This window comes from Mustela lutreola, chromosome 4, assembly GCF_030435805.1.
Source record: "Mustela lutreola isolate mMusLut2 chromosome 4, mMusLut2.pri, whole genome shotgun sequence".
Taxonomy (NCBI): domain Eukaryota; kingdom Metazoa; phylum Chordata; class Mammalia; order Carnivora; family Mustelidae; genus Mustela; species Mustela lutreola.
This window is the reverse complement of record NC_081293.1, coordinates 53,046,649-53,061,166: the sequence shown is the minus strand read 5'-3', so window position 1 is coordinate 53,061,166 and position 14,518 is coordinate 53,046,649. Positions and strand designations below refer to the sequence as shown.

Genomic DNA, 14,518 nt, shown 5'->3' with positions numbered 1-14,518 from the left:
TCATCATTTTTGCTGTCATCATTTTTCCCCCAAATTACAACTTTTAGTTTCCCCTGCCCCTCTACCTACACTGTATTTTTATCTTAGCAAAAGAAAAAGGGTGCTCTGAATAGACAGACCCTGATTCTACTTACAAAACTGTGGGAAGAGACTGGAGCCTCGTCCCTCTCTGAGACAACGGTGCCACTGAGACTGCGTGAGATGCGGTGAAAGTTCTCTGCACCGTATTGATCATCCTCCCCATATTCCCTCCTGGGGCCTCGGCAAGGTGCAGCCTTCAAACACACAGACACACACAGGCAGACACAAAACACCAGACCTATGGTTTTCCCACAGACCCCGTCCCCAGGGGTATGGGAGAAAATAGGGTAAGACCTCACTACTAGCAACCTGAATTAGATATATTTGAAAGATAGTGGCCATGTGGCAATCTCCTCTCATTTAAAAGAAGTCCAATCATAGACCTTGTTCTCTTCCAACAGCCCCACATTACCATGCTCCTGCCTTACCAACAACCCTACCACTCATATCTTTTCACACTTCCTTTCCCAACGCACCACCCCATGTCAGCACTGTAGGACCTGAGGCTGCTACCTGAGAAGCAGAAGCAGGCACTGTGCTGGTTTCATGGAGACTGTGCTCCATTTCTGCTGTTGGAGTCTTTGAGAGACCAAGGCCAGGGGCTGAGTGCAACCTCCTCCCCACACCATCTGCAGAGCCTGAGGAGGAAAACATAAATACAAGTTGAAGCCATCTTTTCTCCTGGACCCTAACGTCAGCCTGACAGCAAAAAACAAAAACAAAAACAAAAAAACAACCAACCAAACAAACAAAAAACTTTCAGGAGTTCTTTTCATGAAATAACAAATATGTATTCCTGAAATGAATAGAGATGTGCTCCTATAATGTAGAAACAATTTCAGAATATGGATAGCTTCCTATAGGCCAACGAGGGTCTCAGGACACAAGCCTTGAAGAACTTGTACAGAAGGGGCTCTGTAGAAAGACAGCTGAATGTCCCATCTTGCCTCATTTCAATTTTTTAAAAACAATCAGCTTTGCTTCTGTCGGACTTGTGCCCAAGACTTATAATATATACAGAGGAAACTGTCTAACACAGTTGTTCTCTAGAGTGTCTGTGATGACAAAGGGAACATTATCTTCAGTCTATTTAGAAATTGAGATGACTATAATAATCATTTATCAAACCTCCTCATTTTATATAACAGGAAAATGAGTTCTAGGGTTTGAAAGGTAGTAAGTAGTTTAATCAGAATTAAAATTCAAGACTCTTGATTTCACTTCCTATTACTATGAACAAGAACTCTTCAATGACATTTTGAATGTGTAACACCCTTGTATTTCCCCATCAAATTCTCTCAATCATTAACTGCTTAAATTCTAAACAATCACTAAATGCTTATCTCTTCCTAAAAATCTTGCTAGAGTATTAAGAACTGCTCCAAACTGGATATGTGACTCCCAAGGGGCTCGCCCCAATACAACTAATTAAGCCTTCCATTCTGAAAACGCACATGCCCTTGACCTACATTTAATGTATGTCTACCACCAATTCACATCTTTTTTTTTTTTAAATTTTATTTATTTATTTGACAGAGAGAAATCACAAGTAGATGGAGAGGCAGGCAGAGAGAGAGAGAGAGGGAAGCAGGCTCCCCGCTGAGCAGAGAGCCCGATGCGGGACTCGATCCCAGGACCCTGAGATCATGACCTGAGCCGAAGGCAGCGGCTTAACCCACTGAGCCACCCAGGCGTCCCACCAATTCACATCTTGATATAATATGTTGATCCTAATACATGTATCTGGCTAAAGGAGGATATTCCTAATGCCAAGCTAAAATATTATTTTTAGTATTTTCTGGTATAGAAGTTCTAATACCACCTCAGATTCATCTAGGAGCTGTAAAAATACAGATTCCTCTATCTCTCCACAGCCCTGCTGAATCAGAATCTTTGTGGTGAGCCTGGGAATACTTATTTTTAAAAGGCTTCCTGGAGGGGCACCTGGCTGGCTAAGTTACTGAAGCATGTGACTCTTGATCTCTAGGTTAGGAGTTGGGCATAGAGATTATTTAAAAATAAAATCTTGGGACGCCTGGGTGGCTCAGTTGGTTAAGCAGCTGCCTTCGGCTTAGGTCATGATCCCAGCATCCTGGGATCGAGTCCCACATCAGGCTCCTTACTCAGCAGGGAGCCTGCTTCTCCCTCTGCCTCTGCCTGCCATTCTGTCTGCCTGTGTTTGCTCTCTCCCCCTCTCTCCCTCTGATAAATAAATAAAATCTTAAATAAATAAATAATAAAATCTTTAAAAATAAATAAAACAAAGGCTTCCCCACAAAGTATAGGACAATATCCCCACACATTGTTGAACGAAATTTGAAATGTTATAGTCCTCCTAAAAAAACCTGTTTAAAAATATCCATTAAAATTGAAAATATGGGACGCCTGGGTGGCTCAGTGGGTTGAGCCACTGCCTTCGGCTCAGGTCATGATCCCAGCGTCCTGGGATCGAGTCCCACATCGGGCTCCTTGCTTGGCAGGGAGCCTGCTTCTCCCTCTGCCTCTGTCTGCCATTCTGTCCGCCTGTGCTCGCTCTCTCTCCCTCTCTCTCTGACAAATTAAAAAAAAAAAAAAAAAAATTGAAAATATGATTTACCCTTTTATCCAACAATTCTACTCCTAGGAATAAGAAACAAAAATACCAGTTTACTGAGGCATTATTTGTAGCAGCCAAAAAACTAGAAATGAAGTAATGCCCATTGATAGCAGAATGACTAAATACACTAAGATATCTCCAATATCAAATATGCCCAGCCACTCACTAAAAAGAATGAACTGAGTTAAACTAGATGACCTGGATGAATTTTCATGAAGGATTGTTAACTTAAAAGGAAAAAAAGAATCTGTAATATTATCCCAAGGCAAAAAACCCTACTGTATATGTAGGTCTACATAGGATTATATGAACAGAAAAATACAGAAATATGCACATTACATTATTCCCTAGAAGGTGGAGGATAAAAGGTAGGAATTTATGTAACAGGAGGAGAAATAAGAAAATATCTACAATAAAAACAGCATGTGTGCTGTCATCCCATTTATATAAAATTATTTCTCTGTTTTTTAAAAAGCCACTCCTTGGGTGACTATTTGACTATTATGGGCAGCCAGATTTAAGAATTACAGCTGTAATCGTTAGAATGTGATGTTCTTCTAATAAAGTCTGATTACTAGACAAGGAGGTGGCTGCTGGAACCTCCGGAAGGGAATAGGCTGATTCTTTTAAAGATACTTCAGCAGAGGTGAAGATGGCCACCTTTAAGGAATACTGTTGAGGAGATATATGGATTTGATAGAAGACAGAGTTAGGATGATGTCTACTCATGGATCAACAGTTACAAGAAGAAAAACTACTAGACATCATACACTTCCTGATATAAGAAGAAATACAAAGTAGGGCACCTGGGTGGCTAAGTGGTTAAGCATCTGACTCTTGATTTCAGCTGGGGTCATGCTTTCAGGGTCCTGAGATTAAAGCCCCCCGTGTTGGGGTCCCTGCTCAGCGTGGAGTCTGTTTGAGATTCTGTCTCACTCACCCTCTGCCCCTGCCCCTGCTCATGCATGCACACACACTCTCTCAAATAAATAAATTTTTTTTTTTAAAAAGAAGAAATACAAAGTACCACCTCTAAGATATTCCTATTAACAAAAAAGAAAAAAAGGAAAGAAAAAAAAGAAAAGAAAACACAACTGAGGGTTGTCTGACTAGAGGAGCGCATAACTCTTGATCTTGGGGTAGTAAGTTAAGCCCCACATTGGGTGCAGAGATTACTTAATAAAATAAAACTTAAGAAAAAAATTGAACCTGACTTTAATCAAGCCTCTACCCCTAAACTACCAGATTACAAAAAATTGGGTAGAAGAACATGTTTTTAAAAAGAACATGTTTTTAAAACTACTAGAATATAATTAGTAAAATCTAGAATGTGGACTTGACAAATGGCCAAATTTCCCCTTTGACAAGAGGAAAAAAAGACCGGAATTTTATAGGCTAATAAAGCCTTGAAACAAATCAACAAAATGCAATGTGTAAATCTTGTTTGAATACTAATTTGAAATAAACTAACTATGAAAAGGCATTTATGGGACAATTGAAAAAATGTGAATACTGGCTAGTTACTGTATTATATTAAAAATTTTTGTTAATTTTTTAGGTATAATATTATAGTTTTGCCTTATAAAAAAAGAGTCTTTATTTCTTAGAGATGCATTCCAAATTGTTTATGCATGGAATAATAAAATGTCTGGGATTTGCTTTAAAATAATTCAGTAGAGGGGTACCTGGCTGACTCTACACAACTCTACTTTGCACAATTCTTGATCTCAGGATCATGAGCTTGAGCCCCATACTAGATATAGAGATAACTTAAGGAAATAAATAAATAAATAAATAAAACATTTTGAATTAAATAATTAAATAAATAAATAGTAAAATAATCCAGTAGGGAGGGGAAATGTAGGAGGAGAGGGAGGCACTATAGCTATATCAGAATTGGCCATATGTTGATAAATGGTTAAGATAATCACTCCGGAAGCTACTGATAAGTATTGGCTTATTGGAGGACTATTGTAACATTAACTCATTACTCTTGAATGTATTTGAAATTTTCTATAAGAAAAAGTTATTTTTAAGATGATGTCTGCCTAACTTCAAAATTCTATGAAATTTAGAAATATATATCAAGGGCAATGTTTATATAATTCTTTAGAAACTATAATGTCAAAATTAGGGGCACCTTGGTGGCTCAATCATTAAGCATCTGCCTTCAGCTCAGCTCATGGTCCTGGGGTCCTGGGGTCCTGGGATCAAGCCCCACTTCGGACTCCCTGCTTGGCGGGAAGCCCACTTCTCTCTCTCCCACTCCCCCTGCTTGTGTTCCTCACTCACTCTCTTTTCAAATAAATGAATAAAATCTTAAAAAAAAAAGAAACTATAATATGAAAATTAATCTGCTCACAAAGCACCATATACTGTACAACTCCATTATATCTTATGTCCAAAACAGGCAAATCTATAGACAGAAAACGGATTACAGATTGCCTAGGGCTGGAGGAGAGAGGGGTAAGGGGAAATGGGGAATGACTACTAATGGGTACTGGGTTTCTTTTTGGGGTGGTGAAAACACTTTAAACATTTTATTTATTTATTTTAGAGAGAGAGAGCATATGCTGGGCAGGAGGGAGAGTATAGAGTGGGAGAGAATCTCAAGCAAACTCCACATTGAGCACAGATGTGGGGCTTGATCTCATAGCCCTGAGATCATGACCTGAGCTAAAATCAAGAGTCCAATGCTTAGCCCACTGAGACACCCAGGTGCCCTATGGGGTGATGAAAACACTTTAAAACTGATTGTGGTGATGGATGGATAATTCTGTGAATACTCTTAAAAAACAGAACTATACATATTAAGTAGGTGAATTGTATGGTATGTAAATTACATATCAGTAAAGCTTTTTTTTTAAGTAATAAGAGAAAAACAAATATTACATGATCTTACTTATATGTGGAATCTAAAAAGAGACGAATTACTGAAACACAGAATGGTAGTTGATAGCATCTGGTCGATAGGGAAATGGGGAGGTGATGATCAAAGGATATAATCTTCCAGTTATAAGATGAATAAATCCTGGGAATCTAATGTACAGGACTGTGACTGTAATTAACAATGTTGTGTTATTTAAAGTTGCTAAGAGAGTAGTTCTTAAATGTCCTTACCAAAAAGAAACTATAATTTATCTGTGGTGATGGTTGTGTCAACTAACATTATTGTGATAATCATTTCACAATATATATGTGTCAAACCTTCACACTGTACACCTTAACCTTATACAATGTTATTTGTCAATTATATCAATAAAGCTGGGGTGAGAAAGTACCTTTGTACTTAAAAAATTCCTTACGAGGGGCACCTGGGTGGCTCAGTGGGTTAAAGCCTCTGCCTTCGGCTCAGGTCATATGATCCCAGGGTCCTGGGATCGAGCCCCACATCAGGCTCTCTGCTAGGCAGGGAGCCTACTTCCCTTCCTCTCTCTGCCTCTCTCTCTGCCTACTTGTGATCTCTCTCCCTCTATCAAATAAATAAATAAAATCTTTAAAAAAATGCTTTATGATAAGATAAAGAGGGATTCCCCTAGAGATATATTCTATCATACAAAGATCCTAGTTGACATTTCCCTTCATTACCTACTTCCTGATTTATTCCTCCTGATCACTTCTTTATGTTAAAATAAAGGCTAGTTTGGTTTGACAAGGATTTTGAGGACTGACTCATCAGATGGATTTTTTAAAATTAATTTTTGCTCCCTCTTAAGCAAAACAGTAATGTTTAGTAGGTACTCTTTCAAATTGTTTTCGGAATCATAATTTTCCTGAAGGCTAATTTACCAGTACATATCAAGAGATTTATAAATGTATATAACCTTCAACTAGTTATTATCCTTCTGGAAATTTATTCTGAGGAGCTAATCAGAATTGTGGCCAAACACTTACATATAAATATAGTCATCATCTATTTATCTAAAAATTTGAAGTATATGAAGTATAGTAAAATGATTGACTATATTACAGTATATTCATATGCAGCATATTGCCAGTCCTTAAAAGTAGTTTTTTTCAAAGGGAAAATGCTTATGAATATAATCTAAAAATATGATGAGAATAAACCACATACATATATTGTAATGATTTTGTAAGAATAATAAATAAATATATCGTATATATTGTTGGAGGCCACGGCATGGTTGGAGTCAAGGACCAAACCAGGCCCTGACTTGTGTCTCCTTCAAAGTCCGGAAACCTTGACAAGGTTAAGGACGGGAAAGTTGAGTGTGCACTGAGAAAGGGTCTGTGCAATGTGTCGTGCGCTCGCTTACGTGACTTCCCACACACTCTCCCTACAGGAAAAAACAATGTGGCCAGAGTCCTGAGTTCTTAGTTAGTCCTTTGGTTCTGTACCTCCCATAACCCACTCCCTGGTTGATTGTCTTGCTAATGCCTTTAGCAGAAACTACCTGGCCTCACGAGGTTTGCTTGTAGTTAATGTGAACTTGTTATAGGAACTTGCGGTCATCTGAAGAGGTACTGATGTATTACTCCTCCTATTCTGGTCTGCCTTATAAATGCTTGTAAGATGTGGAATAAAACTGGCACTGTTGGACATCATCTTCAGTGTCCCTCCTGCCCCCATCTCTTTGTCTCTTAACTTTTTTTCCATCACCTCTTAGCCCTCACGGTTACCCTGGTCGATTCGTTGAGCTGGCCTCGACGTGACAACATATGCATAAAAAAACAAAGCCAGAAGTAAGCTAATGGAATTACGAGTGGGATTATCAATGATTTTTGTTACTTTATGTATTTTCAAAAGCATCTACAATGAAAAATTTCCTATTTTAGGTAATGTAAGCTTTTTGTTTGTATGGGGTTTTTTTTGTAATATAATTGCTTGACATTCAGTTTAATTTTAATTGCAATATATTCTTTTATATGTGTTTTTTATGATGCATAAAATACTTGACATTTGTATATTCTTTCTCCCTCAGACAGAAAGCTAATTGAGGTAGTATTCACTTTTCCTCATTCTTTGGAATTTTTCCCATACTACTCTGTCCCGTGTACCTAGGGAGCACTTAATAAACAGTACTGCAAAGTCTACACTATGATCCATATCCTAAAAAACATACCTTAATATCAAATCTTATATTTATGTGATATCCCCCCACTAACAGCTTCTAGGAAAAGCTCCTAGGTACTCAATAAATACTCGTATGGCTGTATTTAAACATCAGTTGGCAGCATGCAAGGAACCTGTGCTGTTATGGAAACTGTCATACCAAGCTAAAGATAAAATTCTATGAGTTCAATTTCATAGAATCACATATATCATTTTAAGAGTAGGAAGAAATCTTTAAAAAAAAAAATCACTGAACCCATTCTCTAATTTTACAGGTAAAAAGCTGGCCATGGGATAGTAAGTGAATTGTCCAAATTTATGCTGACAGTTAATGATGGAACCAGGAAAATAGTTCAGGCTTTGGTGTTCTCAAGTACCTCAAAGTTATATATATTCTTCATGTCTTCAGTTTCCAGAACTACGTCTATGAAGTCCATTTAAGGTGTAGACTTCATTCTTTACACAACATAATCTAAGGGGTAGTCAGTGAACAGGCATACAATCTTGAAAATTCTATACCTGGTAGTTCCTGAAGAGATAAAGGAAGAACCTAATATTTTTGGCTCAGTATGATCTGGCAATGCCACATTGGGAGATATGGCTCAATGTGGGCATCCCTTTTACAAGCTGGATCTGGAAACTGGATCTTGGATTCAAGCTCCTAAGCCATAGAAGGATAACTTTTTTTTTCTCAGTCTCCCCTATTTCATTCTGAGTCCCTCTCAAAGACCTATGAACCACTCCTTAGCACTGCATACTGCTGAAGCCCTGGGCACATATTCATTGACAATGAATGATTCTACTCTAGCTAGGAAAAAGTCTAGCTCTTGTCCTAAAGTCTTTATGAATAAAATCAGAAGATCTACTACTACCTCCTAAGCTGGGGATGTTATTTGGACAGACTACCATCCCTCTTCTGATCTTGTCCTCTCACTTTCAGCTTTTATTTTTTTTTTTTTTATTTATTTTTTTAATTTGTCAGAGAGAGAGGGAGAGAGAGCGAGCACAGGCGGACAGAATGGCAGACAGAGGCAGAGGGAGAAGCAGGCTCCCTGCCAAGCAAGGAGCCCGATGTGGGACTCGATCCCAGGACGCTGGGATCATGACCTGAGCCGAAGGCAGTGGCTTAACCCACTGAGCCACCCAGGCGTCCCTCACTTTCAGCTTTTATATGTCCCCCACTCCCCCTGCCCATGGTTGCATCCCTACCTGTTTGGTTAAAGGAGTGCCAGGCCATATCTTGCTGCCCCCATCCAGAACAGCCAGCTTGAGAAGCCTGAAGACTAGCTTGGTAGAGAGACTCCAATTCTGAGGTTTCCTGCTCCGTGTCTTGGTTCCAATGTGGATGCAAATGGATGTGGGTTTTTTCCGGATAGGCTACACAGGTATGGGAATCATGGGGGGAGGACTTCATTCCTGGCCCAGGGACCCCATGTTTAAGTTGTGAATCACAGAGCCTCGTGACATTCACCCAAGAGTCTAAAGGCAAGGAAGTCCCCAAGTCAACACTGCTGCCTAGTTCCTTAGGCCTAGCATCTCTCACTTGAGATGGCTTTCCTTGGTTCATGCTTGGTTCTGCCAACCTGGGCTGTCTTCCCCTAGAAGTTTCACTATTAGGCTGCCCAGAGTTCATGGCAACAGAAGGATAATTAGCCGGCTCTTCCCAGGAAGGTAGTCTGTCCTTACCACCCAAGGAGGACTGTTGTTTTGCCCAAGGCCAGTGGCCTTTCCCTTGACCCTGGAGGAAGGGAGGCTTACAGTCAGAAGGGGAAGAGTTCTTCCTTAGACTATTTGTCAAACTTCTATCCTGGGAACCTATGCCATCCCTTGTGGAGGCACCTTGCATCCTCTGGAACTGCTCTGCTAGTGAGCGGACAAGCCCCTTTGTGCTGGGAAACTCTGGCTTATAGGGATCCTCACTGCCTCCATCCACTTTTGAAGTCAACAGAGTTTTGAGGCTTTGGGCTTGGAGGCATTGGTTAGTTTTCTGCACAGTATCAGGAGAGTGAAGCATAGGTGAGGAAGCAGCAGGCATTACGGGGTGGCAGGCCCTGTACAGGGAAAGACTGGGCTGAGCTGATAAACTGGAAGGACTACAGCCTAGGCTGTATGCATCTCCTCTCTCAGAGGTATCTGTTCCAGCTGAGCGTGACCAAGGCATCACCTGGGATGAGACAGGAGGATCCTTCTTTTCTTGGAATAGCTGTTCTTGAGCAATGCCTCTTCCTTCTTGTGGAGGGAACCTGGTACAGCTGCTGTTGTCAATCCTGTAGCCTTGCAGCTTACCCTCTGGTATATCCAATGGTTCCCAACCATAATGAGCATTCTTCTCAGTCCTCCCTGGTGTTTTAGGTAAGGCCTGCCTGTGGAGTGCAGAGGGGTCAATGCTGTCCTCCTCAACTGAAGTCAGAAGGTTTGAGGCAGACCTACTAGGGGAATTGGGGTGTGAGGCAGACAAGGCAGATGACTCTGGGAATAGTGATGAGTGCGACTCATGGCAGGAAGCAGGTGAGTGGATGAAAGAACTGGCCCCAAACTCTGTATTCGTGCAGGGTTCCAGTTGAGCCTCCTGGCTTAACAATACTTGGAGCGGGATAGGCTGTTCACTGAAATAAATGGAGAGAAACAGTCATAAGCTGCCTTAAATGACAAGATCACTTACAAAAAGGCCTGTTCATTTGGTTCCCATTTCTAGCCATCCACAAAGGGGATGGTAAAAATAAACAAAAAGACAAGCACAAGTAGAGTCAACAGTTCAGAGGTTCACAAGAGAAGGTAGGCACATGGTCAGCTCACACCCAAGCACTAGGTAATATTAATCCTTTTTATTAACTGCCCTCACCAAAGTTCCACACAGTAATATTAAGTGAAGTCCTTGTCAATAGTCTTCACTGCCTTTAAAGTCCCATTCCAATCATATTCTTCTTGCAAATTAAAAAATAAAAATTGCTAATCCCACATGCAGATGACATGGAGGTGAGCAAAGCCTAGAAATCACTCATACCTGGGGTCCTGAGAGGCACACCAGCCACAAGAACCAAAAGGCACATTTCAGAGTACAGTGTAATTCAGGTTCATGGGATTACACAGAATTCAGCCACTTCAAGTGTGTTTTCATAATATGGATTTGGTTTTATTATTCACTGAGATATTTTCCCAAAGTAATGCATTGTGACTCTCTTGAGATTGGGAGTAAGACTAAGAAATTAACTGCATTTACTAGGTTTTTTACTAATTGTTTTGTATTTCTGACCTAAAAAACTCTGTTAAATGCACTTAAATAAAAGCCTCAATTACTCACATATATTAAGTGGTGTTAAGTTTTCTAGAAAGAGTTTAGCTGCCTAAATTGCTTATATTCAAACATATCTCTCATCAGGTTCTCAGATCAGTATTCAACTATTAGAGTAAACTGTAGGAGAAAAGAAGAAAAAGGAAGATCCTAGCTATTAGCATTAAATTTGAATGATAATATACTATCAACTTTTGTAGTCATAGCCACCCAGTTACCCTTACAATATTATGAAGAACCTATCATTATACTTATGGAGGAGACCCAATGGAGTGAAACAGACCTGGATCTGAAGTCCACACCTCTACCCTCTACCACTTACTAGCTGAGGAATCTTGGGTGCCTTATGTATATTATACTCCCTGAGCTTGAGTTTCCTCTTTCAGAAAATATCGCTAAGTAACCCTTCTGATCTCCTAAGGTTATTGTGAGAACTGAAGTACTTAGCTTAGTGCCTGGACAATAAATCGGGGTGCCTCGGTGGCTCAGTCAGTTGAGCATCTGACTCTTGATTTCAGCTTGGGTCATGATCTTGGGGTGGTGGGACTGAGCCCTACATTGGGCCCTGCATTCCATGTGGAGTGTACTTGGGATTCTCTCTTTCCCTCTCCCTCTGCACTCCCCCAGCTCTCTCTTGCTCGCCTGCTCTCTCTAAAAATAAATAAATAAAATCTTTTAAAAAAATGTTCAATAAATGTTAGCTGTTTTTATAGTATTTATATTCTGAGAACTACGTAGGCTTATGAACAGCCAAAATTAGTTTTGACTTAAATCTATGTATTTTGAATAGAACCAAATTCAAGAGCTAAAGTGTGAAAACTACATGAGTGGCCCCAGGAAGTTTTTTCCTATTTCTGCCCATAGCAAAGCAAAACAAAAGGAATCTTTGTGTCTCTTCTCTATGGTTCAGTCAGAGCAAAGACTGCTTTCTCTGCTTCCACCAGAGACAGGAAGCTCTGAAATCCCCCCAAAAATCACATGGTTTCTATTACAATAGAGCTCAGATTGCCATGTCTGAAAACATAATATGTACAGATTTAATAATCATATTATTACACAAGTCCCAGGACAAACTCACCCACAGGAAATATGGACAGCCTATTGATTATGCCATACTTTCTGTATCTTTCTATGAACTATTAAGAAAAGGACCAGCAGTGGGATGAGCTTTCCACGGTATGTCTGACCTGAGAAGTAAATCTTTCCAGAGGACTTTTCTCTGTCCTCTGTAGACACCAAGCCAAGGAGAGCTCTGACTATGGAGCACCCGTGGTCATTTCCTCCCCTGGTGTCCATAAACTACAGTGGATCGCAGGCACTACCTTGTTGGCTGAGGGAGGGCCGCCCCCTGAGAGGGGAGGCAGGCTGAGGGCTGCGACGACTGCGCCGAAGATTGCTGCTGCTGCATGCGTTCCTGCAGGCTCCGTGCTTTTCGAATACTGATTTGCAACTTCTTATCGACTAGGGCTCTGCTGTGCGTGCTAGAGCTGGCACCATGCAGGGCAAGTCTTAGTTTAGCTAAAATGCAAAAGAAAATATAGCAGAAACAGAACACAAAACACAAACAAAAATAAAAATAAAATTGAACCAAAAATGAGCAAAGATATGCAGTAAAACTCAAAATATGCAGCAGGAATGCAAGGCGTGGACCATGCACATACTGTCCAGGGTACAGAGCTTCTCTGGCTCTAAGGAACATTCATGGAAGCCATGGAGGCCAAACAGGTTAATTCGAATTTAAAAAAACAAACAAACAAACAAAAAGCTAAACTAAAATGAGTCAGGAAGAGAAACTGGTGCTTCCATCTTAGAGACTGTCACTCTCGTCCTTGGCAACTGACCTGTCCGACTCTGGTCTCCACACTTTGCTCCCAACTTCCCCTTCCTGACAGCCAACAGCAGAAATAAGATCCAAATCTGCATCTGTCTTTACAGAACACAGCTTCTTGTGGGTCACATTTAAGAACCAGATACAAATTCTAAGCCTTAGTCCTTCACTGTAACTTTATGGTGCAGCATACCAGGAAAGCAGGGCAGAAACACAAATCAAATATGCGGTGCAAAGTCACAGGCCTGGGAAGTCGAGGTCAATATACTCATTTCCTCTTGCCATAAGCTCCACCTACCTAGTCAGTGACTAGAGAAAGAGCAGACTAACCTCAAATCTGAGGTCTAACTTTATCTTGGGATAAGAAGGTAGGCATGACTGGATAGTTCATCTGTGGACTCCGGCTTAAGTTATTCCAGTAAATATCCATAGGCCACAGTGACAGCATGTGGCACACTTATCCAAAGGGCAAAGATAGCCTAAAGGAACTCAGTTTGGGACAGTGACAGTGAAAAGACATAAAAGCTGTTTTCATCCCATCTGAGTGATGACTCTAATGATACCTATCGCAAAGTTAGTTAAAATTGCCATAGCTATAGCAGTTAGAGTTACTTACAGATAGCTTCGTTACAGAAAGCCAAAGCTGCAGCACAGTCTCCCTTCTGTTCCAGATGCAGCGACTCTTCAAACACTGAATCTGCCTCTTGCAAGGACCTCTCAAAGCCGTCACTCCTCCCTGAAAGGGCCAGCACTTTTCATTTTTATTATAGTTTGTTCCAACTTTTTCTATGTAGTGACGTTTCCCTTCAGTGCACACAGCTCCTTGCTGAGCCTTTGATCTACCTTTATTCTAACTCTTCATTGCCATGAAGAATTCTCTGAAACATGTAGGACATCGTTTTTGCCTTAACCAAGACATGCCAAGGCCATGAAAGAGGAGTACTGTCATTATCCACCACATATTCCAATTCCAAGAGCTCTTAAGAGGACCCTCAAGAAAAGACCAAAGTATTGTCTATAGCAGAAGGGTGGACTCTTATGCCTGTAACTGATCTGTTTTTCCACAGTGCAAAAAGATACGTCTTGCCAGCCAGTGTCGGAATGTCCCAGACCTCCATGGAGACCTCTACTGCTGTGTTAAGGCAAAAGTGGCTTCACGACTCTGTGGAAACCCATTTGTAAAACGTCTTTCCTACATCAATTCAGTCCTCTCTATGCCACCCGCAACTGAAAAATTAGTATACCTCTTGGGTACAGGCGCTCTATAGTTCCTAAACTTAATACACCTACCAGGGCAGTTGAACAACCCTTGTTGGTGTGCAAGCACATACGTTCCATCAGCAGTGATAAGTATTTTTCTCATCATACCCTTCCTTGCTAAGCTGACTGCAGAAGTCACTTTCCCATACCCAGAGCATGAAATACTCCTTCCTCCTGTGAAAGCAAAGGTCTACCAAAGCGGGCGCAAAAGAGTTCAAGTACAGTGCCAGATGAAAAAGCAAGAAAAAAGTACTGTAAGGCCAACTTTTATAAAAGAACACTCAAGTTTATGTTCCCCCTTGGCTTTTACTCACTCATAACCATAAATTGGTAGTAAGCTGTATTGTAAATTCACTCACGATTGGGATTAATGATGAGTTTTCACAA

The 14,518-nt window shown here is 40.5% G+C and overlaps 1 protein-coding gene across 22 annotated transcripts in view; it reads right to left on the bottom strand.

Moving 5' to 3' along the window:
• The window catches only part of USP54 (ubiquitin specific peptidase 54), a 123,742-nt gene that overhangs the window by 6,911 nt on the left and 102,313 nt on the right, over positions 1-14,518 (bottom strand). For 10 of the 22 annotated variants that reach the window (XM_059169907.1, XM_059169910.1, XM_059169906.1 and 7 more), the window contains 5 exons: positions 13,488-13,622; positions 12,366-12,561; positions 8,961-10,357; positions 595-719; positions 135-275 (listed from right to left, as the gene is read on the bottom strand). In XM_059169907.1, coding sequence (XP_059025890.1) covers positions 135-275; positions 595-719; positions 8,961-10,357; positions 12,366-12,561; positions 13,488-13,622 — 1,994 coding nt within the window. Of the gene's footprint in view, positions 1-134; positions 276-594; positions 720-8,960; positions 10,358-12,365; positions 12,562-13,487; positions 13,623-14,518 lie in introns of those variants that run through there. The other 12 variants (XM_059169913.1, XM_059169919.1, XM_059169923.1 and 9 more) reach the window with 8 other exon arrangements.